General features: G+C 33.8%; 1 protein-coding gene across 3 annotated transcripts in view; it reads right to left on the bottom strand.

Moving 5' to 3' along the window:
* CNTN5 (contactin 5) overlaps nucleotides 1–25,964 on the bottom strand; it is a gene marked incomplete at both ends in the record, with an annotated part of 773,509 nt that overhangs the window by 480,808 nt on the left and 266,737 nt on the right. For 2 of the 3 annotated variants that reach the window (XM_080816834.1, XM_080816835.1), the window contains 2 exons: nucleotides 23,139–23,314; nucleotides 23,443–23,566. The exons of the other annotated variant lie outside the window; for it this stretch is intronic. In XM_080816834.1, coding sequence (XP_080672960.1) covers nucleotides 23,139–23,314; nucleotides 23,443–23,566 — 300 coding nt within the window. The remainder of the gene's footprint in view (nucleotides 1–23,138; nucleotides 23,315–23,442; nucleotides 23,567–25,964) is intronic. 3 annotated transcript variants of the gene reach the window in all.

Raw genomic sequence — 25,964 nt, 5'->3', positions numbered from 1 at the left:
GCAAGAAGTAACATATTTATTGTACTTTTTTTTGAAGAGAAAATTAGTTGAAAAGACACAAGCTTTACAATCACCTAGATCAGTGTTGGAATCCAGATATTTCTAAATATCTGATGACCCTTGGAGATTGCAGCCTTATTCGATATATTCTATGTGGCAATTACCTCAAGTAGTTTCCACTCACTAAAATTATAAAAGTCCCCAAATATCTCCACAACTCCTGGTGGCTCATAAATCACAGTTCCCCAAGCAAAAGTATTCTTCTATACAAATTATAGAGGAAGTTATAATGGGGGTTGATAAATACTGCACAACAGTGTACCTCTTGGGGAGGTGTCCACAGGGGAGAGGAGCCCAAAGAGCTGAAATACAACTTGACAGTACCCACAAATGGAACCCAGCAGGTTCCACGTCCCTGCGAGACTTCCTCAACAAAAGGCCACAGCAGTAAATTAGTAGTCCCGGCTCTGATTCATGGAACAGCAAAAACTTAACTCATGTTAGCACTAGTTCCTGAATCTTAGCTCTGATAGTGATGCCAAGTGGCTAGGAGGCACAAGATGTATGCATCAGCACCAACTGTCCAAGAAACTTAACTCCACCAGGGACAGAAGGCACCCCGAGTTTGGGGAAGATTTTAAACAGACCACGAAAAAGAACTTCAGTTTCTTTGAGCCTCAATTTTCTCAGCAACAAAGTATAATAAACATAGTTTCCTTGCAGGATCATACTAAGAATTAAAATTATATATCTTAAGCATCTAATACTATACCAAGTATAACATAGGCACTCATTAAAAGATAACCTTTTATCTTAAATGAAGCAAATACTAATAATGTAGGATAAGGGACCAGAATTCTTTACCCATAATATCTGCCAAGGAAATTGTTGAGCTGTGTCCTTTCCTAAATTTTTTGAGTGTGTAAAGAAAGGACAACTTACTGGCTTTCTATACTCAGAAGTACACTTTAGAGCAAGAGCACTCCCGACAAGCTACTTGGAAACCACCTAAATAGTCTAAAATCTCATTATTTCTTATTACAAATTACATCCTCAGAACATTCCAGAAGCTAGAGTACCTATCCTCATATATTCCTGGATGCTGCTAACATGTGAAATTAATAAACTATGGCATTATAATATAAAACCAGCAGTATTCTCAAGAAGGAGTATTGTATTTTAAAATATGTATAAATAGGAATAGTAATAGCACTATGCTATGATGCAGGTAAGGGGAAAAAAACACAAACTTGAATCCATATGGCTATTGTCTTAAATCATCAAAAAGTAATTAAAACAAGTGAAACCAAAGCAGGCTACAACTACATATAAGCCCAGATTTAATGAGTTGTGGAAAATGCAATAAACTAAACAAATCACACATTACTATTAATTAATGGGCTGTAAAAGACTTCTAGGTGGCTTAGGCAAATAATTTTTATTTTATATTTTAGAAAGAAAGTTTTTGGTAATTATAAGATAGGTATAATTTATCTTAGCTATTTTTATCTAAAAATTATAATATTTTTACTTCATTGTTAATGATTATTTAGATTACTTAAAATAGATGTCTTCTTAATTCCTTATATGAAATTATATTTGTAAATTATTTCTAAATTATTTTGTATCATATTCTATTCATGTTGATATATAAATACTATGTTTATATACTTAATACATCATAAATATTTTCCCCATAAATATTTTTTTCCTTATAAAAGGAAATAATTTTATTAAGGGTTATGTTATTATAATTTTCATAGTATGTATGTCCATACATAATATGTATATATGTAGAAGCAAAGGAAGAGGGAGAGAGAGAATCCCAAGCAGGCTCCACACCCAGTGCAGGGCCCAAAGTGGGGCTTGAGTTCACGGTCCTAAGATCCTGACCTGAGCTAAAATCAAGTCAGAAGCTCAATGATCTGAACCACCCTTCAGATGCCCCAGTATCTTTTGTTAAAACCCAGTATTTAAGAATACCTGGTATTCTTTTGTTAATCCAATACACATCTATTATGTTCCATTGAAAGTTCTTCATTCTTAAGGATTCAAGATTTTGTCCTGATCTTTCAGGCATTTATATTCTTACAGTGAAGATGTATAGATTATATGAAAACTGCAACAACACAGCAATGTATGATATGCTACAGGGGAAAAGGAAACACAGAAGGTGTTAAAAAGTAAAGGTGACATGTGATGCAAATCATGGATAAAAAAAGTTCTCAAGACAGAGATGGAAGACACCTACTATAATACCTGGCACAAAGAAAGCATTTTGCTAATGTTGTTATACAGATCAAAGCAGAAGCAACTGATTCCTCTTCCTGTAACTGATATTCATTTTTTAAATTAATGCATGTTTATTATATGTCAGTGACTGTATTTTTTTCAAGGATTCACAAATATGATCATGATATTTGAAGCATTTATGTCTCTCAGTGGAGGCAAACAGTAATTGTGGTATATGATTCTGCTTTAAGAAAAGAGTATACATTTTCATGTGTTTATACATGAGTCATTATCTTATAAACATAGAAAAGAATCTATTGTCTTTTTCATTAGTTTGCTAATATATTGAAGTGATATCCGATTCCTGAAAACTCGGAGGCAAAGAGTTTCATTATGACACACATTAAAAGAAAATAACTAAATTTTAAAATTAATTAGGGAGTTTAGGTTTTTTCTTTCTTTCTTTCTTTCTTTCTTTCTTTTTTTTTTTTTTTTTAAGAAAAGGACATCAGAGCTGAGATGTGATGAAGAGAAGGAGGGAGATTTGGATCCAGGGAACGAGAATTTCTGTCAGTAGGGCTCTTAATAAGACCCTCTGGGCAAGTGACTTTGTGACATCAAGGAAAGACTATGTGGGGCTAAAGCATACCAGATGGGAGCCAAGAGTAATAATATCATTCAAGAAGAGGGAGAAAGATAGACTCCTAGTGCCAAAATATGTATGAACATAGCAGAGAATCAGGGGCCAGACAAGAAGGCATACAAGCAGGAATAATAACAGAGACAGGATAATATCTATTTCATTGTAAGTGTTCAATAAATATCTAATAGAAAGATTTCCTTGTCTGGTAAAGGAAACAAAACACTATATAAGTAACTACAGTGTCCTGAATTTTGATAATATTAAATTTAAAAATACTAACATTTTGGGATGCCTGGGTGGCTTAGTCAGTTAAGCATCTGCCTTCGGCTCAGATCATGATCTCCAGGTGCTGGGATCAAGTCCCACATCGGGCTCCTTGCTCATCAGGGTGCCTGCTTCTGTCTCTGCTTGCTGTTCTCCCTGCTTGTGCTCGCTCTCTTGATCTCTCTCTTTCTCTGACAAATAAATAAAATCTTTAAAACGAATACTAACATTTTTATACTATTCTATAGGTTATGCAATTAAAAATATGTTCAAGGCACATTTAAGGCAAGGCCTTTGGGATATATTAGTAAGCAAAACAAAGATCCCTGATCTCATGGATGTTAAGAAGCAGGCTTACTTATCTTTCACCATGTATTTCTTGTATCAGTCTTATGAGATGATATTATTATTATCCCTATTTTGCTGATGAAAAAGCAGGTTTGTTTGTTTTTTTAAGATTTTATTTATTTATTTGACAGAGAGAGAGACAGAAAGAGAGTGAAGATAAGCAAGGGGAGTGGGAGAAGGAGAAGCAGGCTTTCTGCCAAGCAGGGAGCCTGATGAGGGGCTTGATCCCAAGACCCTGGGATCATGACCTGAGCCAAAGGCAGACACTCAAAGGCAGAGCCACCCAGGTGTCTGAGAAAGCCGTTTTTAACTTGTCCTAAATTTTCCTAATAGGAGACTGTATTTGAACCCAGATATGGGCGCTTTAAGTCACATAAACAGAATTAAAAAAAAACAAAAACAAAAACAAAAAACTAATTACAGAGCGGTCTCAATGTTACGAGAAAAATCAAGAAAAGTTTTATGGAAAACAGGGCATGTGGATTATAACTTGAAGATGTGAAATATCAACAGCTACAGAAATAAGTCGGCATACCTGGTCAGTAGATCTGTATGAGGCAGAGAGAAGGGATATTACAAATTATCTGTAATAAATAATAAATGGGCATTAAAAGCGAGAGATGGTATCTGGAAAGTTGGTTGAGTCCAGATGTGCAGTTCTTTAATTTGTATTAGTACTCAGTGGAACATGATTGTTTTTAAGCAGAAGGAAGTCTTGATAAGAACTGAGGTATAGGAAAACAAGGAGTGAAGATCAAACCATTCAGGAAGCTATGACAATAGTCAGGTAGAAGGTACATGAAGGATTTCAACTAGGGTGGTTGTGCTTTGGTAAGGAAAGGATGGATGTGTGAAAATTATTTCGAAATTTGTTGGGTATGGTGGAGAAATAAGAGATAATGAAGACAGGCAATCAGTGATGTTCCCATTTTCTAATCTGATATCATTGGTACAAACTACAAAAGAGAAATTCAAAAGCCTGCAGATTTTTATGGCAAGAAGATAATTGAAATTGTGGTGCTAAGAAGATATTCAACAGGTAGTATGGCACTAGCTATTAGAAATAAAATCAGAAACAAAGACATGGATTTAGGAGATATGAATTTATCCTACATAAATATAATAGTTGAAAATGAGACAGTGTCTGAGGTAATTTATAGAAAGGGGGGGGGGGAAGGGAGAGAGAGAGAGAGAGTTGCCCAAAACTTGAGAAGCCCATACACAGTAAAAAACAGGATTAAGAACAGAAACAAAACAGATACTAAATATGATATGGAGTATCAGGAAGGAAAGACATTAAAAGAATGTGATATATAAAAGTAAATTCTCTCAAACTGATGAGTCTTATATAGGAGAAATACTGATTGATCTAGTAAATAAGTTATTTTAAGATATCTCAGCATCACAAAAAACGTCAGGACAGAGCTATAGGTAATGTTGTCAGACAGTGGATAAATCAAATTAAAGCCAACATTTCTACTATAGCTCTCTGCAAAGGGAGTGGTGGTTTTGGGTGGTTAGAGATTCTTATAAGCTTCAAATGGGATGAAGGTAATTTTTTTTTTGTAAATTTTTTCATTTACATGTGAATATGATTCAATGAAAAGACTTTTTAATGCTGACAATGAAAGCATATTTCGTGATTAACTGCTCAATTTAAATATGGTCAGGAGACCTCAATATTGTTAAAAATTAATTGAGTGTAGAATGTGGAGGAGGAGAAGCTAGAAGAACACCCATGCACTTTACTGTTGAAGAGTAAAAAGAACTTTAAGTTAGTTTTTCAATAGAATACAGTGTTTACTATTGTGGCCTTCTTAACTTACTATTTAACACCACTATCCATCCACTGCCTAACTTTTAAAGAAACAAATTTTTTTTTTTGCAATTTTTTACCATATGCTTGAAATCTCGAATACTAACTTCTACCTCAATCCTCTAATGGAAATACTCTCCTTATATTCAACACTGCTCTTTATTGACAAATATAGATTCTTTATCCTTATTACCCATAAATAAATCAATTGACTTTGATGTGGTTGGCAAATCCTTGTACTGGAAAATCTCTCCTCCATTGTTTTCTGATTTATACTACTCAGTTTCTGTACCTCCCAATCCATAACTGCTCTTGTTGATTTAGTCCTTCTAAATAAAGGAAAAAAAATGTCTATGTTATCATATGTCTCCCATTGTATTAGGCTTGTCTTTGATGGAATAAAATGGATGGAATAAAAAAGCAATAGGTTATATTCCCTACTTTACCTTTCATTAACAGAGAAGTCATAAATAGGATAGACACATATCTCAAACACAACAAGCTAAGCTAACTCTCAATTTCCTTTCTTATGCTAATGCTGATTTCTAATTTCTATTAGAGTTAATATTTTATAATAAAATAGGACAAGTTTATAGCCTAGAATAAGTATTCAGTTCTTTTTAGTGTAAGCAAAGATACTTCTTAAACACACACACACACACACACACACACACACACACACACACCTGCACATCAATCTTTAGAATTTATCATCATTAAGGTAAATTGAATCACCAGGTTATATGCCTTTATTATGCAATTGAGAAAAGTCAGCTCACTTATTAAATGAGGTCTTAGGAGGTGGAAATTTCTCTAACAAGCTATTCTGTTTGTGGAAGTGTGGTATGTCTGGTGAGCTGCTTTTCTCTAAGATCCTTTTAAAGCTAATCATTTGAAACATCTGTCGGACCTTGTGCTTTTTCCTATTATTGTCATTTACTAGTGATTCGTCATTTGAAAAGTTATTTATGATTAATGATTAATCAACAATTATTTTCTAAACTAAATAATGAAACATTCATTTTAAAAGAAAGAGGTGATTATGAAAGTTAAATTTAAATACAGGGTTGTATTAAAATGTACACAAGGAGTTTTTGTTCTTCTTTTTCCACTCTGTGCAAGGTTATACATTTTAGGAATGAGATAGGCCACATAATTTATGAATAAAGAAAAGCAATTCTGTTTTATAGTCTTATAGGGAGATGATAATTTGTCTCTATGGCAGAGGCCAGGGGGAAAAAATAACATCTGTTAAAGCAACGATGAAGGATATCATCTTGTGGCAGAAGAGTGTCAGTGGACCCTAGGCAAGGACAACTATTTCTAATTCAAAAGACAAGGTAAAATGTATGTATTGAAATATTTTATTTTCCTTAGATACTGATGCTGAAATGTATTTGACAACATCCAAGAAAATCTCATATTCAAAATGACACAGAAGTGCCTGCCAGAGTTGTAAAGGTAAACAAGATTATGTTGATAGTTAATTTTTATGTTTTATATATAAATAGTCATTTAGCTTTATCCATATTTATGATGCCATCCAGATTATGTTAGGGAGAAAATGAACTAACTGTAATTAGATTAATAGGCACAGATTTTATATGACTAGTATTTCCAAAACATAAAAACTCAAATCGTAAAATTTGGACTACAGTTAAAGCTTGCTTCCATTCGTGTTGAGAGTAGAAAAGCACTACTAGCTATTCAACTGATTTGAGTTTAGGCCCACCAGAGTAACAGCAGCTATAAACTTTAGGTGCTAGAAAGTAGTGTGAACTATAGGAGGCTATCCAGGCTCTGCCGCTCCACTGCTGCAACTGCGGCTGCTGCCTGCATTTATAACCATGCCATCCTACACCATTGCCTCCTTCCCTGTTGAAGGAGACCGAGAGGCCATGTGCAAGCTGCTGGCTGACCAGGCCTAGAGCTGGAAGGAGGAGGTGGTGACCAAGGAGCCCTGGCTGTAGGGGCAACTTGCAAAGTTCCAGGATGGAGCTTTTACCCTGTACCAGTGGACTTTACCATCCTGACAGGGACTCTGCCCTGCACTATTCAGAAAGGACCAGTGGGAGGTGGCCCTGGTGGACATGGTGAATGATGGCATCAAGGATCTCTGAAGCAAATACCTCACCCTCATCTACAACAGCTATGAAGCAGGCAAGGAGGAGTATGTGAAGAGACCCCCCCCCCCCAACCCCCCCAGGTGAGACCCTACTGTCCAAGAATTAGCCCTTCTTTGTGGACTACAAACTACTGAACTTGCTGCTGATTTACCAGGTTCTGGCCCCCAGCTGCCTGGCCTCCTTACCCCTACTCTCGGCCTACTGGCATACTTCGGCACCTGGCCCAAGCTCAAGGCCTTAATGGCCTCCCTGGAATAGCTGCCCCTCTCCATCTGCGGCAAGAGGAAAGCAGTGAGAGATTGTGGTACCCTCAGCACGAGGCAGATGGTGGGGACGTCTGCCTTCCTTTCCCCAGGACCAATAAAATTTCTAATAGAGAGGGAAAACCAAAAAAGTAGACTATCTGGATATCCTTAATTTCTAAGGTTAAGCCTTATTCTAAAGTAAGTAACTGCAATAGACTGAATGGAGCTTATTTTGGGAGATAAAGACATTACTGAGACCACCGGTCTCCATGTATCTCCTGAATAGAGTGTGACCTAGTATTGATGGTAAAATTGCATGAATTCTATTTATTTTACCTCTTTTATAATTTGGGCTATTTTGAGTTTCACATGCACATTAATAAAAATCAGTAAAAACTTCTCAACATAATATGAAATTATGCATCACTTGATTTATTTGAAAAAAATAGCATTAGACTGAAAGCAGTTGGTATGTGTTCTCTCTGTGTAGCATTGTATTGGCTTAATCGATCTGAACAGATAAGACCCTGGGATAAAACAGACCAGAGAGTAGTCATGTGTGAATACACTGAAGTATAAATTAAAAGCAAGAATGATAAGAATGTGTATAAGTACATCAGCTATATCACATAGATTAAATTCAAATCTTTTAGCTGTGAGGCCACAAGTAGAATATAAGAACTTTATCATTTCAATTTTCTTTTTTTTAATTTTTTTTTAAGATTTTGTTTCTTTGTGAGAGAGAGAGAGAGAGAGAGAGAGAGCACAAGCAGGGGGAGTGGCAGGCAGAGGGAGAAGCAGGCTCCATACTGATCAAGGAGCCCAATGTGGGACTTGATCCCAAGACCCTGGGATCATGACCAGAGCAGAAGGCAGATGCTTAACCAACTGAACCACCCAGGCATTCTTTATTTCAACTTTCTGATCTCAAAATGAGAGTCTACGAGACCACTCAGCATAACTTCAGGATCGTTTGGGTGGTTTAGTGGGATATCACATGCAGAAGCTCTGCAAAAATTTAATTAAGAGATCTGGATCTAGAATCAGATAGAACAAGACTTGAATTTCACTTTTGCATTTTATTAACTATGTCACATTGGACAACTGGGCTCCCTCCTTCAGACAGTTTCCTAATTTTCAATATATTTAAGTGTGGATAATGCAAAAATTATGTTATTTTTTCTTTGTAATTGAATATAAAATAATATGCAAAAATCTTACCTTAGTGTCTGGCACATAATAATCACTTAATAAATCTTAACAATTATTGTTAGCATTTTGTTATGTACTATTAATGCTTATATCATTAAATATAAATACTATAGAAGTATCTAATAGTTAAAATAAATTATGCAAATTGGTACAATTATTTTCGTTATGGTGTTTATTTCATGTACAAAGAGGCTTGCTTTTCTTAATCTCATAGTGGGTGAATCAACTAAGAAAAAAACATATTTAGATAATATTTTAAGGAAAAAACTGGAAAAACATTCTGAAATACAAAATATGAAATTGAACAAAAACTGGCATAAAATGTTCTCTAAGAAAAAGATATAATCTTATTTATCTATCAAGAATGTTTTTTGGGAGCGTCTGGATGGCTCAGTCAGTTAAGCGTCTGCGTTTAGCTCAGGTCATGATCCCAGGGCCCTGGGATTGAGCCCTGCATCAGCCTCCGTGCTCAGCGGGGAGCCTGCTTCTCCCTCTCCCACTTCCCCTGCTTGTGTTCCCTCTCTCATCGTATCTCTCTAAGTCAAATAAATAAATTTATTTATTTATTTATTTTTTAAGGATTCTATTTATTTCAACCTGAGCCGAAGGCAGATGCTTATCCAACTGATCCACCCAGATGCCCCAAGATTTTTTTTAAATCAAGACAAGTAAAACATTGATAACTTACTCAGGTCTTGTGGTCTTATAAATGAATTTAAAAAATAACAATTGTAAAACAAGTCTTCTAGATATGTTTGCATATTGGTGCATAGGAATTTAGAATTGTTTTTAGATGACATGCCAGTTCCATCTCAGCAATTATATTTGTTTTTTTGTGAATTTAATTACTGTTTGTGAAATTCTGTAAATTCTAATTTAAATGTCTGTTATAGTCATGATTTCTTAGCTGAATGATTTACTATGTTTATGAAAACAGAATTGATATGAATCACAGTTGATCTTATAACTGACAATTTTTAGACATATTTTTGGTTATTTTGTCATGACAGCTGTGATCCTTTTAAAATACTGTCTCATTTCTTGTGAAGTACTATGGGAAACAATTCTCTAAATTCATCTACCTATTAAGAATTGGGAGGCAAATACTTTTTATTAAATTTTCTTTTCATGATTCTAAAAATATTAATTATATTAAATATTAAATTATATTAAATATTATTTCTGGATCTTTTGACATGAATTATAGCAGTGGCACTGGGTAGACACCCTCATGTTGACAACTGAAATAAAGTAACATTTACATATACATTCCTGAAGAACTTAACAGCAAGTTTTGTAGCTTAGTTTGGCAAATTCTATCACTATCTCCTGATTCTAAGTTTACAATCCAATGACGTTATGAAATGAATAGAAAACATCCATTGCTAATAGGAGCCGTAGAGACACATTGCTAGAATTCTAGAATCACTTTTAAAAAGTATTAGCTTCTTCTGTGATCAGGGACATATTTGAAATTACTTTTAATAAAAAGGCGACTTTTTAGTATTTCTTTGGAATACCTTAGCTGGCCTCAGACGTCTATTATAATGTGGAAGATATTACCAATAGTATGCACAATAATATATAAAGATATACTAACTTTAAACTGAACATCAACACCTGTTTTGATATCAATATTAATTATATCCATTAATACCTTTGTAGGTATTAATGTTTAATAATGCTCATTTACTAATAATATAACTACCCTGTATATGGAGCTCTGTAGTTTATAAAATGTTTCTGCATAAATTGTATTACTCATTTTGATTTTCTGTTATACTTGTTAGAGAGGACTATGTATACACCTCTTAAAGAATCATTCTTCTCATGGGTCTCAGAAGGAGATTTTTTTTGAGGGTAGTGGCCACTGTGGTGCTGGAGGATATTCATTCATTCACTTACTCATTCTGCAAGCATTCACTGAGTATTGGCTATGAACTTGCATGTTAGAGGCTGGGTATTAAACTAAACTAAATAAATAGATAAATGAGACATTAAATATGTCTTTGGTGAATTTAGTCTTGTAGAGTCTGTGGTATGCATAAGTTCAGAATGGCTCTTGGGAACCAAGGTGACTGTCATAAATGGTTGTAATTCAATGTAACAAGAAACAAATATAATAAAGAACATGTGAGATTATATATAAATACATATTTTATATATATAATATATATATACTGCACACAAACACACACATACACACACACATATACAGAATAAGACAGAGACAGAGAGAGTTGGGAGGAGGTTAGTTGCTGAATGGTAGCCCAGCAGGCAGGTAGACTGTCTCATATAACAACAATGAAATGCTCTTAGGACAGTACATAGAGTTCATTACAGCTTGAGTAATAGAGAGAAAGCTAGAAAAGCAGACAGAATCTAAATAATAAATGGCCTTGCGACTATTTGTGGAAGTTTGTGCTTTATTCTAGATTGGATTAGAGGACTTTAACTGTTTTAAGGACAGGCTGATCAGATTAGTGTTTCTACCCAGATTAGTGGGTAGGAAAAAAAGAAGATAGAGAATAGTGACTCCTTGTCCAAATACATCTGCATCCATTGAAACAAGCTTAATAGCTTAATGTCCCAGTAAACTCCATACTTGCCACTTAATTCCTGTCAAATGAATAGAATGTAACCCGGGCATAGAGAAGTCATCTTGGTTTTATTTATTTGTTTTCTTTATTTGTTTTAATAAAAACATTGCAGAGAGGGCATAGAGAAGTCATACTAGTCCCATCTTATTATTATTAATAATAACGTTAACCTTATACTGTAAACCCCATAAATATACTTGAGTATCTAATCTAACTTATAGACTGGCATAAATGGCCTATGTGTGAGGACATCTTAAAGCTATGAAAGATGATAAGGGTATTTTAATACAAAACTCCTACACAGACTCAGGCAGCATCATTTACAGTTTGAACAAGTCTCCATTGCAATAAAGAGGACTTTTATTGGGGTGCCTGGGTGGCTCAGTGGGTTAAGCCTCTGCCTTTGGCTCAGGTCATGATCTTGGGGTCTTGGGATTGAGCCCCGTATTGGGCTCTCTGCTTAGCAGGAAGCCTGCTTCCTCCCCTCTCTCTGCCTGTTTCTCTGCCTACTTGTGATCTGTCTGTCAAATAAATAAATAAAATCTTAAAAAAAGGAGGACTTTTATTAAAAAGCTCCTGTTTCAGATCATAAGTACACATATTAGGATTTATAATGAGAAACCCCATGTGTACTCCCAGAGTCTGCCTAAAGTACTAAATTTGACTCAAAACAAAAACAAAAATAAAAATGTTTTCTTTATTTGCTTTAATAAAAACATTGCAGAAAACTCACATAGAAACTGGGGCCATGAATTCACAGGTGCTGAGGCCCTTCTGAGCCTTCATAGCTAACTAGTTGGTCTTGATTAGGGGTTATCCTCTTAGTTGCTCTCCTTTTCATTCCTTGGAGTGGGAAAAACATCAGCTAAACCCAATCATCCTGTGATTCTTCCACTAGGCGTCACAAAATTATGGCAAAAGTAAAGTGGTTCTATTTCTCTTAAGATAATATTGTATTTTATTGAAAAAAATCAAGATTCTAGAGGATATGGAATTAAAATTCAGGTTGAAGGGATCAGGAAAATGTTTCTGGAAATTGTATGTCTCCCTAAGTGGTTTTAAGGTTCTTTACTTAATTTAAGTTTTTGAGTCAAGATGTGAGAGTCTAAACTCTATAAATTTTATTTAATTTTATTTTAAAAATTTTATTATTTGACAGAAAGAGAGAGAGAGAGAGCACAAGCAGGGGGAGCAACAGGCAGAGGGAGAGGGAGAAGCAGGCTCCTCTGCAGAGCAAGGAGCCCGATGTGGGGCTCTATCCCAGTACCGCAGGATCATGACCTGAGCCAAAGGTAGTCTCCCAACCAACTGAGCCACTCAGGTTCCCCTCTAAATTTTACTTTAATTAACATAGTATCTTATAGCACTTAGTATCTTTTGTATGGCAGACTATTTCCCTGGAAGGAGATTTAAATCTGTAGAATACCTATAGCTTACCTGGAAAGGAGAATTTCATTTCACTAATTAGACTCTATTTTGTATTTTCAGAATCTTCTGTGCAGACTCTCTTTTATCTACCACCAAATACTACTATAATATCTTATACTTAAATGCCTTGGATTCTGATATCTGTCTCTGTCATTACTAAAATTGGTTTTTAAAGGTCTCAAACTCCAAAAATATTTTGAGTGTTACTTATAGTGTTTGACAAAGGTGACAGTTGACACCTTAAAACTGAATATCATTTTAAAAAAAACAACACACAACTAAGTGTCATTTGTACTTCACTCTATTTTATCGGCTTTCTTCTGCACCTCTTGGCTTATTCCATTCTTCTGTCCTTCACTAACTCCTTTCTTTCTACCCTACACATCTTTCTACCAGAGAAATGTATATATTCTAGAAGGTTAGGTCCTTAACCTTCTTTTCTTTCTAGTACAATTTCTCTTGATGAAACATCCTTATGATTTCATTGAGTCTGTCCTTGTGTTTTGTGGCCAGTTCTCACCTTTGGGAACTGCTTTTCCTGTGCACTAACCAATATTTTAAAATATTGTGTATTTTCCCCTGAAAGTCAAAATAAAATTACCACCTCTTCTTTTTGTTACTTTATTATGTTACAGTATTATGGATTGTTCAACTGAATTAATCAAAGCTCAGAATCTTGATATCATTCTAACTTTTCCGTATTTTTTTACATTTCTACCCCCATTCATTCTATCATTTGCAAATTCTCATTTATCCCTCAGATATCCCTCAGACATCTATTCTATTATATTCAATGTATGAGGAATTCAAATCCTTTTTACCTAGATTACTGAAATGACCTCCTAACTTGACTTTCACCATAGAGTGTTCTTGGATACATTTTCATAAAGGAGCCCTCTGGTTTTCTCTGTCTACTCTAAAAGTGTATAGAGTGAATTACAAATTTCTTTGCAATTATGGTAAACCATTAGAGATTTATGCAGGGACAACATGGTCAGAATTGTATTTTACATAGATTGTTTTAGGAAAAACAGTATAGAGAGATTTTATTGAGGTTTGGGTAGGATGAAGAGAGATGTTAAGAAAATATACATAGGCAGGCAATTTTTCTGGTAGTTCAGGGAGGATAATGAGAGTATGAACTCAGGAAATATATATGGAATGGAGAGATTCATACTGACTTTGTTAACGTTAAGGTCTATTAAGTTCTATGAGAATATGCATTGTTCATTATAGGGTCCCTATACATGTGGAGCAATGACCAAGAGAGAGAGGATACATGTATATAAGTGTTCTATGAATAAAATAACTACATATATTAAGCAACAAAAAATGCAATGCATAATTAAGTATGGTATGGGATAGAAAAGGGCAGATTGTAAGCATAAAGTTTGAAATTATATTTGAGTTGGAGATGCTGTTTTATTATTTACTAGCCATGTGATTTTGGGAAAATAAGTTGACATTCTTGAGATTGACTATGGTTTTTTTTTTTATTCATAAATTAAATCAATAGTGCAACTCCCTTAAGACTAAAGAGGGTAAAGATGCATTAAATATACTTAACAGTTCTTTGGTTTTTAAGTGTTCAGTAACTATTGCTGCTTTTAGCTATTGCTATTATTCTTGTTATTGTTAAATTTATGTGTATACAAGCATACATATCCATATCTATACCTATACACATATACATATACACATCTGTACATCTATATCTATTTATCTATCCAACCATCCATCCATCCATCCATCTATATGAAGAGTAGAAATGTTTAGCACTTGATATGAAAATGCAATCAAAGAAGAAGGCCTCCAGGCTAGGTAATATATGTTCTTTGCTAACTTGTCCCTAAAAAAGTTTTTATGAAATAAAATAATTTTAGAAATTAAACATATTTGATATCTGCCTCTTTGTTTATACTTTTTTGTCTTATGTTAATATCTTTATAAATTATCATGAGATGGAACTGCTATTTAATCAAATGAGATTTAAAACCTTCTTGTACTTTTGTGCCTTGGAAGACACTCTTCTAGGGATTAGAGAATAATGAATTAAATAGGCTTGAACAGCAAGGGTCAGAGGATTTGTACATTCCTGATCTAGGTCTTTGTGGGCTACTTTACATAATATGAGTGAACACTGGCTTTTCTGCATTTTTTTTTAAGATTTTTATTTATTTGACAGACAGATCACAAGTAGTCAGAGAGGCAGGCAGAGAGAGAGAGGAGGAAGCAGACTCCCCGCTGAGCACAGAGCCCGATGAGGGGCTCCATCCCAGGACCCTGAGACCATGACCGGAGCCGAAGGCAGAGGCTTTAACCCACTGAGCCACCCAGGTGCCCCACTTTTCTGCATTTTTAAAAACAAGAGGAAGAACAGTGAGATCAAAGTTCAAGCCGGGCAAATTGTCCATTTTGCTGGAGGGCATCTGTCACCTATAGACAGAATTATTCATGATTTCGATTAATAATGAAAATATGTGTTTGGATGAATTTTAATAAGTAAAATACAAAAGTGTTATGTCATAGAATTAACAGTTTGAAGGCAATCTGCCCCAGATTTCAACTTTGATTAGTTCATCATAACTTCCCTTTAAAGCATAAACTTACCTATTTTTAATTAAAATTTTTTTCTGTGATCTCAAAGAATCCATACTGTAGTTTGTCAAGGAGTCATACACTAACAATTATTATATCATTTTGATCAGAAGACTTGTTTTTTAAGATAAGATTTAAACCATATTCTTTGAGTAATGATTTTATAAAAGAAAAACATAGTTGTTTTGTTTATAGAAAGCAAAATTACAAAGTAATATCAACTTAATTTGTAATAAAATTAGATAATTTTGCAACTAATAAAATTATCCATGACAATGTGATTCATTCAGGTTGATACTCAAATGATTTAATGAAGTTATTATGGACAAAATCTCATAGACTAATGAAATAAAGCTGTGGATATACTGTGGAGTTAGCAATTATTCAAATAATTTCATTAGGTATCAAATGCTAGTTAAACATAGTTTAAAAGTCAAAGGTCGATTTTACTTTAAATGAAGAAGTTTTGGAAAAGCTAGAGAAGTAATTTTTGAGTTTTATATAAAAGTGAAAGGTTAAATTAAAGGGCTTAAATACAAAGTCTATAAAAATCATATAATCTCTCAAAGAGTTAAGGAGGTTATTTTAATCAACTGCTTCAAGGAAAACTAATGGAATATTCTGCATCTAAATCATCTAAATGCCCGGAAAAGCAATATATTCAAATTTAGGTATGAACTATCAATTTACCAGGGATGGCATATAAAGATATTTTGAAGCAAGAGACAGCATGAGGAGATTTTATTCATGATTCATTTTATGTCTGACTTACTACTTTTTCTTGATTCATTTTATGTTTGACTTACTAGTGTGAATTATTTTTAAGAATACAAATGTTGGAGAGATTGCTATGAGCTTTGAATATCCGAAGGATGTTTGAGAAGTGTGTAGTGTCACATTATCAATTTCAAATTCTCAGCATGGTAATAAGCTAATAGAGTGACAAAGTTTTATATGGTGTATTCTTGCTTGTCACTGAAGAGAAATCACTACACTAGGTGAGGAAATTATCCTCATGATGAACATAAGCTACAGAATAAAGTATACTCTGTCAAAAATAATCATTATCAATGTTATTGATAACCAGTAACAATCAGTACTAGCAATAGTTATCCAACTTTGGTTTATTTATTTCTTCCTGAAGTTAAAAAACAATTCACAGACATGACTTCTCTACATCATTAATTTTTACTATACCCTTATGAGGTATATATTTATTAATGCTAAAATACATTATTAACATTAACTATGCTGAACCACATTTACAAATATTCATTTAGGGAGAACTTAAAATAAAAGATCCTCATGGTAGACATTAAGACATGTAAGGGATAGGTTAAAAGGGGAAAATGAGCATGACTGCAGCAGCTTCTCAAATCCATTAGTTGCTCAAATCAAAATTTTAAAAAACATTATAAATGAATGAAGTGAATAGCTTCATGATTAAATTCTAGTTACACTTAAAGAATTAGTTTGGTTTTATGTCAAGCTAATTAAACTCGCTATTGAACTGATGTAGGAATATTGTTAAGATCTCCATATAGAGCCTCAAACTAGAAATTTCAATGAGAATTAAATGTCAAGAAAAGAGTTTCTTCTTTTAAGGAACTCAGGAGAAATTAGAGTCCTTTAAATGTCTGTGTTTTCCCATTTGCTCTTACTGCTGGGAGTCTCAAGGAAATATTTATGTCTTGGCCACAATAATTCGGAGACATTATGGCCTACACCATCTTGACCTCTTATTATGAAATGTCTTTTTACCTGGTGCTGTATTTATTTATTTGCATATTTACTTTTTATGGTACATAATTTTATATAGCAAGTCAAATAAACACCCTTTGGAATGATATTGAGATAAAATATATTAGTAAAATAAAATAATCATTATATAAATACACATTTGTTATTTCATAGTTTTTAACATATTAGGTGACAAATGAAGAGGAACAAAACTTTAAAAGAAACCAAGTTTATTTTACATTTAATTTTTCCACACATTGCTACATCACCAGGTAAAGGTGCCAATTCCTATATTCTTATCACCATTCCCTTCAAAAGCCAGGATCTATGATGACATTATCAGCTACTGATCATAGTTATATAGTTATCTTTGTCATGTTTGAAGTTCATTTAGAAAATTTATCTTTCCAGGTTCTAACTATAGATTATCCAATAAATAAAGATAATTATGAGAAACAAAGTTTATTAAAGGAGAAAATGTGAAAATAAGAAAAATATTTACTTCCAAAAATTAATATACATCCTAAAATTTTAGATCTAAAAAGAGAACTGGTAATTCTTAAACTTCCATAAGAAAATTAAGTAAGTGTTTCATTAACTAAATTTGAACAGTAAGAAGAAATGCAGAATGATTACATGCTTATTTTTGTTGCTAATATTTATTTTTCCTGTGCCATATAGTGTTAATAAAGTGATTACAAAATGGAGGTTGATGAAAAATCAAATATATAGACTTTTGAGAAATTATAATATAATTAGAGTTTGAGAGATAAGTTGAAAATCAAATAGAGTATATCAAAGTGAATACAACACATATTAGAATAGAGAAAGATTGAGTACTATTAGAGTTAAATAAGAGTTATCATCTACAAAATGGATTTACATTTTATTTATTTATTTTAAAAGATATATTTATTTATTTAAGAATGAGAGAGAGTGCAAGCAGTGGGAGGGGCAGAAGAGGGAGACAAGCAGACTCCCCACTGCGCTGGGAGCCTGTTGCAGGATTTGATCCCTAGATCCTGAGATCATGACCTGAGCTGAAACCAAGAGTCAGATGCTTAACCAATTGAGCCACCCAGGATCCCCTGGATTTATGTGATTTTTGTTTGTTTGTTTGTTTGTTTTAATTTATTTATTTGAGAGAGAGAGAGAGAGAGAGAGAAAGCAGGAGAGAGGGGAGGGGCAGAGGGAGAGGGAGAAGTAGACTCTCCACTGAGCAGGCAGCATGACATAGGTCTTGATCCCAGGACCCTGGGATCATGAACTGAATTGAGGGCAGACCCTTAACTGACTGAGCCACTCAGGTGCCCCTGGATTTATGTTTTATAACATAACAACTCATATGCTGGTTATGAAGATGAAATGAGTTAATGTATTTTAAAACACTTGTAACACTGTCTGCCACATAAAATGTTCAAGCTACTTGAGGCCCTAAAAACAGGATGTTCTTTTTAAAAATCTGTTTTACTACATTGGTTCAGTAATAATGTCCTCTTGCCCACTTATTGTAATTTATTCGGAGCAGTCTTACATGCACTTCTAGCATCTAGATTTTAGTTTCCCATAACATTACGCATTGTAGTCAATGAAAAGTAGCTGAACTTATGATTGACTTGGGATGTGGGTACAGGACCAAAATATTATTAGTGGAAAGTTAGAATATTTTAAAATATATTTCTGGTTAGAGGGTTCTTGGGTTGCTTATTCAGTTGAGCATTCATCTCTTGATTTTGGCTTATGTCATGATCTTGATGTCCTAGGGTCAAGCCCTGTCCTCAGGCTCTGTGCTCAGCAGGGAGTCTGCCTGAGGATTCTCTCTCTCTCTTGCTCTCTCTCTTTGCCCCCCACCCTTCTCATGCTCTCTCTCTAAAATAAATGAATACATCTTTAAAAATATATTTACCACCTTACACCAGTTAGAATGGCCAAAATTAGCAAGACAGGAAACAATGTGTGTTGGAGAGGATGTGGAGAAAGGGGAACCCTCTTCCACTGTTGGTGGGAATGCAAGTTGGTGCAGCCACTTTGGAGAACAGTGTGGAGATTCCTCAAGAAGTTAAAAATGGAGCTTCCCTATGACCCTGTAATTAGACTACTGGGTATTTACCCCAAAGATACAGATGTAGTGAAAAGAAGGGCCATCTGTACCCCAATGTTTATAGCAGCAATGGACATGGTTGCCAAACTGTGGAAAGAACCAAGATGCCCTTCAACGGATGAATGGATAAGGAAGATGTGGTCCATATACACTATGGAGTACTATGCCTCCATCAGAAAGGACGAATACCCAACTTTTGTAGCAACATGGACGGGACTAGAAGAGATTATGCTGAGTGAAATAAGTCAAGCAGAGAAAGTCAAGTATCATATGGTTTCACTTATTTTTGGAGCATAACAAATAATATGGAGGACAAAGGTAGATGGAGAGGAGAGGGAGTTGAGGGAAATTGGAAGGGGAGGTGAACCATGAGAGACTATGGACTCTGAAAAACTACCTGAGGGTTTTGAAGGGGCGGGGGGTGGGAGGTTGGGGGAACCAGGTGGTGGGTATTAGGGAGGGCACGGATTGCATGGAGCACTGGGTGGGGTGAAAAAACAATGGATACTGTTACACTGAAAATAAATAAAAAATTAAAACAATATATATATATATTTATATATTTCTGGTTAATAAGAGGGAAGAAGCTAGCATTAAGTGAGTCCTGTGACAAACTGTGACAGTTTGTGTATATATATACCTGCAAAATCTCATTTGATTCTAATAATACTCAGAATCAGAAAGTTTAATATGATGCACGTGTATATAATATACGTATATAATTTCCAAGCAAAAAGTAAAGTGACTCTAATAGGATATGTTTAAGTTTTATTTTCTTTATTGGTAATAGGATTGTTACTATATGGATACCTTGAGTCTTCAATTAAATATGTATCTATTAAAAAATATAGATTAGTACATTTGTCCATGAAATTTTTTTTAAATTTTTTTTAAAATTTATTTGACAGACAGAGATCACAAGAAGGCAGAGAGGCAGGCACAGAGAGAGGAAGGGAAGCAGGCTCCCTGCCGCGCAGAGAGCCTGATGCGGGGCTCGATCCCAGGATCCTGGGATCATGACCTGAGCTGAAGGCAGAGGCTCTAACCCACTGAGCCACCCAGGCGCCCCCATTTGTCCATGAATTTAATTACAGGAGACTCACCTGGCACTTAGTTAACACTGTCCAATAAGTCAGAATCACATCATTGTAAACAAATATGTCATATTCCAAAAGGTAAAGCCCATGTGAAAGCTATAGATTTAAAGTGTTATTGATATAACAAAAATAATCTTCAAATTATAAAAGAGATCACATCTGTTAAACAGGTCTCATAATCAATTTCATAATTTGTAACTTTTGCCTAATTTTATGACATTTAAAATCTTTAACAGACTCATGTATTTGATTTGAATATTTAATTTGATTAAATAGGTTTTGATAATTATCTAAATTTACTAAATATATTAGTTTCCCATGGATGAAAAAATTAGTTTTAAAAGACTAGTTATATATTTAAATTTTTACATAAATAGTGGCTGTAGTTATAAAAGATTAATGATATCAGCTTTAAAATGTATAAAGAGTGATGAACATTCTTCTAGCTGTAAAAACCCTTTAAACATTAAATGTTCTATCAACAATAAGTAGTGAGTACATTATCCATCTAGGTAATGAAGCTAGACATAGAAAATCATGATGTAAAGGAAAGCTGCCACCAAGTTTTGTTTTTGTTTTTAATTTAATTTTTTTCAGTGTTCCAGAATTCATTGTTTATGCACCACACCCACCAAGTTTTTAATCTTACTTTTACCTTTGTATCCTTTCACTTCCTTTCAGAAGCTCCTTTTTTTTCTTTCTAAGTTCCTACCTCAATTTTCCTCCAATCACAAATGTACCTTGGCTCCTGGAATCCCATAGCACCCATGCTCATATCCAAGTACTCTAGAAAGAAAGTTGGTGGAGTCTTTATTCTCTTCTCCACCACCTATATTTGCATTTCCCCCCAGAGATCTTCTGGAAAAAAGATAGAGCTAAACCTAAAGGACTTTTTATTTTTTATTTTTTTAATCCAATGGACATAATGTCATCTAGGTGAAGGAGTAATTTTGAGGCAGAAGTGCCTTTCCCTATGTAAGTGACTGCTTCAACCAAGCACATTATGGGCTGCTAGGTATATAAAATGGACTTCAGAACACAGCTGAGTCAGGTGGGGTGGGAATGGGGAAAGGCAGGGTCATAAGATGCTACCAAGGAATGCATATGTATATTAACCCTTGTGTTAAGTCAAAAATAAAGTAAATATTGCTCTAGACTAAGTTCAGGACAACTTGATACACAATAAGTAAGATAGATAGGGTTTTCCTTGCCCAGTTATTGAACTGCAAATGCTGGTACCAATGCGCTCACTGCAGGTGGGGGTGAGTATCAGATAGTTATGAATGGTCTTTGCAGAAATTCTAGAATAGCACAGTCATACAGACACATTGGATCTTCCAGTAAAGAGATTTCTGCTCTGAAGCATACAGAAAACTTTGCATATTTTGCCTCCATTGGTGATTTTAGAGAGAACAGTTGATATATAAGCTATTATGAATTGATATACTTGTGTTAGTAGAGACCAAAGAGAAAGATATAAGCCACTTAGTATTCATACATCATGTTCTCCGGGTTTTCTGTATCTGCCTTGAAAGTACTACCTTGTTTACAGACAGCAATTAGGAGGGCTATTTGTTTATTAGGTTACTCTTTTAACGTTCATGACGAAAAGTATTGGGTTTTGTACTACACCACATAATATTTTCTAAAACAAAAGGAGTCTATTCAGGCTACTATCTTGGTATATTTGGTGTATGTAAAGTTCTGTCCGAACTACTTAACAAAATTTATTTTAAAAGATAATATTTAGATTTTTCTGGGACCTAGCCCTAAATCCATTATTATTCCTTTATTCTTTCCTTTCTCCTTCACACTCCTATAAGAGGATGTCTGGATTCTGGGTTAATTAGAAATAATATGTGATAGAGATTATATAGAGAAAAATCAATTATTCCATTCTTCAGGGTGTAATTTTAAATTAAAAGTCATTTTGTGATAAATTATATAGCCAATATAAGTTACATATAAATTATTAACATGAAGATTTCTACCCTCCTATTTTTTTAAATATTGTAATCCTCAAGAATTTGTATTCAAGTAGGATTGTTTACTAAGAAATGATATTTTTTGTTTTGTTTTTTGTTTTGTTTTTACTCAGTAGCCTATCCTCAATTTGGTGTAAGTCTTCATCATAAGTTATATAGTTTCACAAGTTTTAAGAACTCAATACACATAGTTAATTAGATAAATGATCTATTTTAGAAAATGTATATATTCTAGTATATATGTTTAATTATATGTATGTATCTTTTTAAATTAAAAACTGGGGTATCTGTGTGAGAAATTATAGTTGGAATCTAAAACATAAGCATTTCGGAGGCATTTCTTTAGTTTCCTAAGCAGAACTTTTAGAATATGTGATCTTATGTCTAAAAGAAACTATAGCAAACAGTAGAAAAATAAAAGCAGATAAGTAGATGTTTTAAAAGGTGGAGAAAAAGAAATCATGAGTAGCATTTTTTACCTCCCAGAGTAGTGTGTTGGGTTTATTTGAAGAAGGCAAACATTTTAGGGAGTTTCAAATATCTTAGAAAGAAACACATTGTTTACATAGTTCTAATCATTACTGAGATTTTACCACTATTTTAAAATTTGAGGTCTTCATTAAGCTTTTGCCTAACCAAACTGTGAAATTACATGTATACACACTATATACAGATACATGAAGAAAACATATACTTTACTCACAGGCAAATTGAAGTACGGCTTCTCTACTAAGAATACTTCCAAAAGTGTTGGCTGCTAAACACTGATAATGACCAGAATCCTTTGCTTCACTTGGATTACTTATAATGAAAGTCCCGTCTATCAAACTGTAGCGATAATCACTTTCCAAATCTATTTCTGTTCCATTTCGAAGCCATCTTAGGAAAAATCAGAAGACAAATATGTAAAAATTACTTGAGATATTATAATACTCCCTGGGAATGTCAGAATCTCATTGAAGGGAATTTTTAATACTTGAGAAAAATGATTGATAATGAAATGTTACCTGTAATTGGGAACTGGGTTGCCACGAGCTTCACAGTTCAATGCTACTTTCTTTTCATCAGAATCAGTCGGGAAAATTATATCATCTGGTTCTTGTACAAACACTGGCCCATAGTCCACACTTTCTGTAGGGACCAAAAAGGACACACTTTAAAATTTCTAAAAATATCGAGAATTTTTCTCTATTATTTTAATATTTAAAATTTTTCCTTTTTCCTTGTACTCAACAGGCATACTAACTCAAGAAAGTCACAACTAGCAAATTACATTATTTTAGTAAATTAGAGACCTACCTAGAATTTTTTTAATTGACTAATATTTCTTTTAAAAATACGATATATATGATTTAAAAAAGAACAAATATCTCAAATATTGGTGGTGTACATTTTCATTTTCAAATACATATCTTGTATTCATCTAAAGCAGAGCGAAAGAAGATAATGCTAAACAAGAACATTTAAAAAAACCTAAATTTGGGACACCTGGGTGCCTCAGTGGGTTAGGCCTTTGCCTTTGGCTTGGGTCATGAACTCAGGGTCCTGGGATAGAGCCCTGCATTGGGCACTCTGCTCGGTGGGGGAGCCTGCTCCCCCACTACCCCTCACCACCTGCCTGTTTGCCTACTTGTGATTTCTGTCAAATGCTAGAGTATAAGGGTGCCTGGGTGGCTCAGATGGTTAGGAGTCTGCCTTCAGCTCAGGTCACGATTTCAGGGCCCTGGGATCGGTCTGGCATCAGGGTCCCAGCTCAGTGGGGAGTCTACTTCTTCCTGTCCCTCTGCCTCTCCCCCTGCTCATGCTGTCTCTCTTTCTGTATCTCTCTGTCTCGAATGAATAAATAAAATCTTTTAAAAAATGCTAGAGTGTAAAGGATAAATTATGTAATGCAAATAAATATATTCTCATAGAATAAATAAGACATCCTCAAAAAAAAGTCAAATAAGTGAATAAAAATATCAAAACTTAACACAGTTAAGTCTTCATTAGCAGGTAAACAATGTAAATAAGGAGATCAGAAGAGAAAGAGGCAAGAGGGAAGAACACCTAAAATTATTAGGTACCTACTATATGACAGATACTAATTTTATCTCATTTAATTAGTTAATATTCAGAGAAATCCTATGATAAAGGTAATTTTAAACTAATGAAAATTTTATAGAAAACTAGAAGTAAAATTGAGCCTCAGATGATAGCTTGGGCTTCAAAAGTTTTAACATAATTTTGCTGGAGTTTTAGGATAATTCTGCTGGAGAAATGATAAGTAAATGTGCTGGGGGAAGTATTAGTCTTATTAGCTTGTAGTAGTGCAAGAATTCAGAGTTATATATGGATCTAGGATCTTTTACATCTTGAATTGTGAATTTAGAAGAAAGTAAAAATTTTTTCTTTATTTTTATCAATCATGAATTTGATTATATAGTAAGCTTAGATCAAGATCCTCAAGCCCTTACCTACTAGATGCCATCAGCACACCTTCCCAAAGTATATAATCAAAAATGTCTCCAGAGATTCTTAAACGTTCCCTGGGTCAAAATTGTCCTCATTTAAAACCACTGCCTTAGAAAAATGAAGAGGCAAAATTTTAGGAAAGATATATTTCTAATGCTTCCACTAAACAGTTGGAGATTCACATTCTTTGTAGATAACCACAAGAAAATATCAGGAAAGAAATACAAGAATGAATGTCCCAGGAAACTCAAGCTTTAAAAAATTATTACTGAAAAAGATATAAAACTCCATATTTAGAATAATGGGTTTAGAGTACATTTATACATTTTCTTTAAATATGTATTCATTCTTTTTTGGGCAAAGAAAAATAAAAGTGTTCATGGCACTCTAAATATTCACCCAATAAAACTGACCACTTAAAAAGCAGGCACTGTCAAGTATTTTGTTTGAGTCCTAGATAATATAGCTGAAGTTCCTTTTTTAAGCTACAAGTAATAAAATATTACATGAAAATAACTGAAATGTGTTTCTCTATACCAAATGACATTGCTATCACTTAAAACTTTTACTCAAAAATAAAAACAAGTAATATAACAAAAATAACTACAGAAAATTATTGTCAAAATATTCTATTTGTTGTTGCATCATAGTGCATTTATAAAAATTTGGGAAAGCACATGAAACCTCCTTAAACTCTCAGTTACAGTTAAACCGCATGATGGAGTCATGAAAATATATCTCTTCTAGTCTTTACACTGTAAATATGATCATTTAAATCAATATTATAAATGCCTATAATGCATAAAATTAACATTTAATAAATATATTTTATATTTTTATATATTTCAAAACTCTTCAACTTTATGAGTCAGACATACTTGGGTTCAAATTCTAGTACCATCATTTTCTAACCTCCTTATTTGTTTTTACTTTTATCCTTTGTACTCCATTTATTAACTATGGATGATCATGTCTCCTGAAGATATTATTATGAGGATTGGTTGACATCAATATGTATGCTTGGTATACTTAGTATACCACAAGTGTTCTATAAATTATAATTAATAATTACAAT

Source organism: Martes martes, assembly GCF_963455335.1.
Source record: "Martes martes genome assembly, chromosome: 10".
NCBI lineage: Eukaryota > Metazoa > Chordata > Mammalia > Carnivora > Mustelidae > Martes > Martes martes.
Note: the sequence above shows the minus strand (reverse complement) of the source record. Positions and strands in the feature narration are given on the sequence as shown.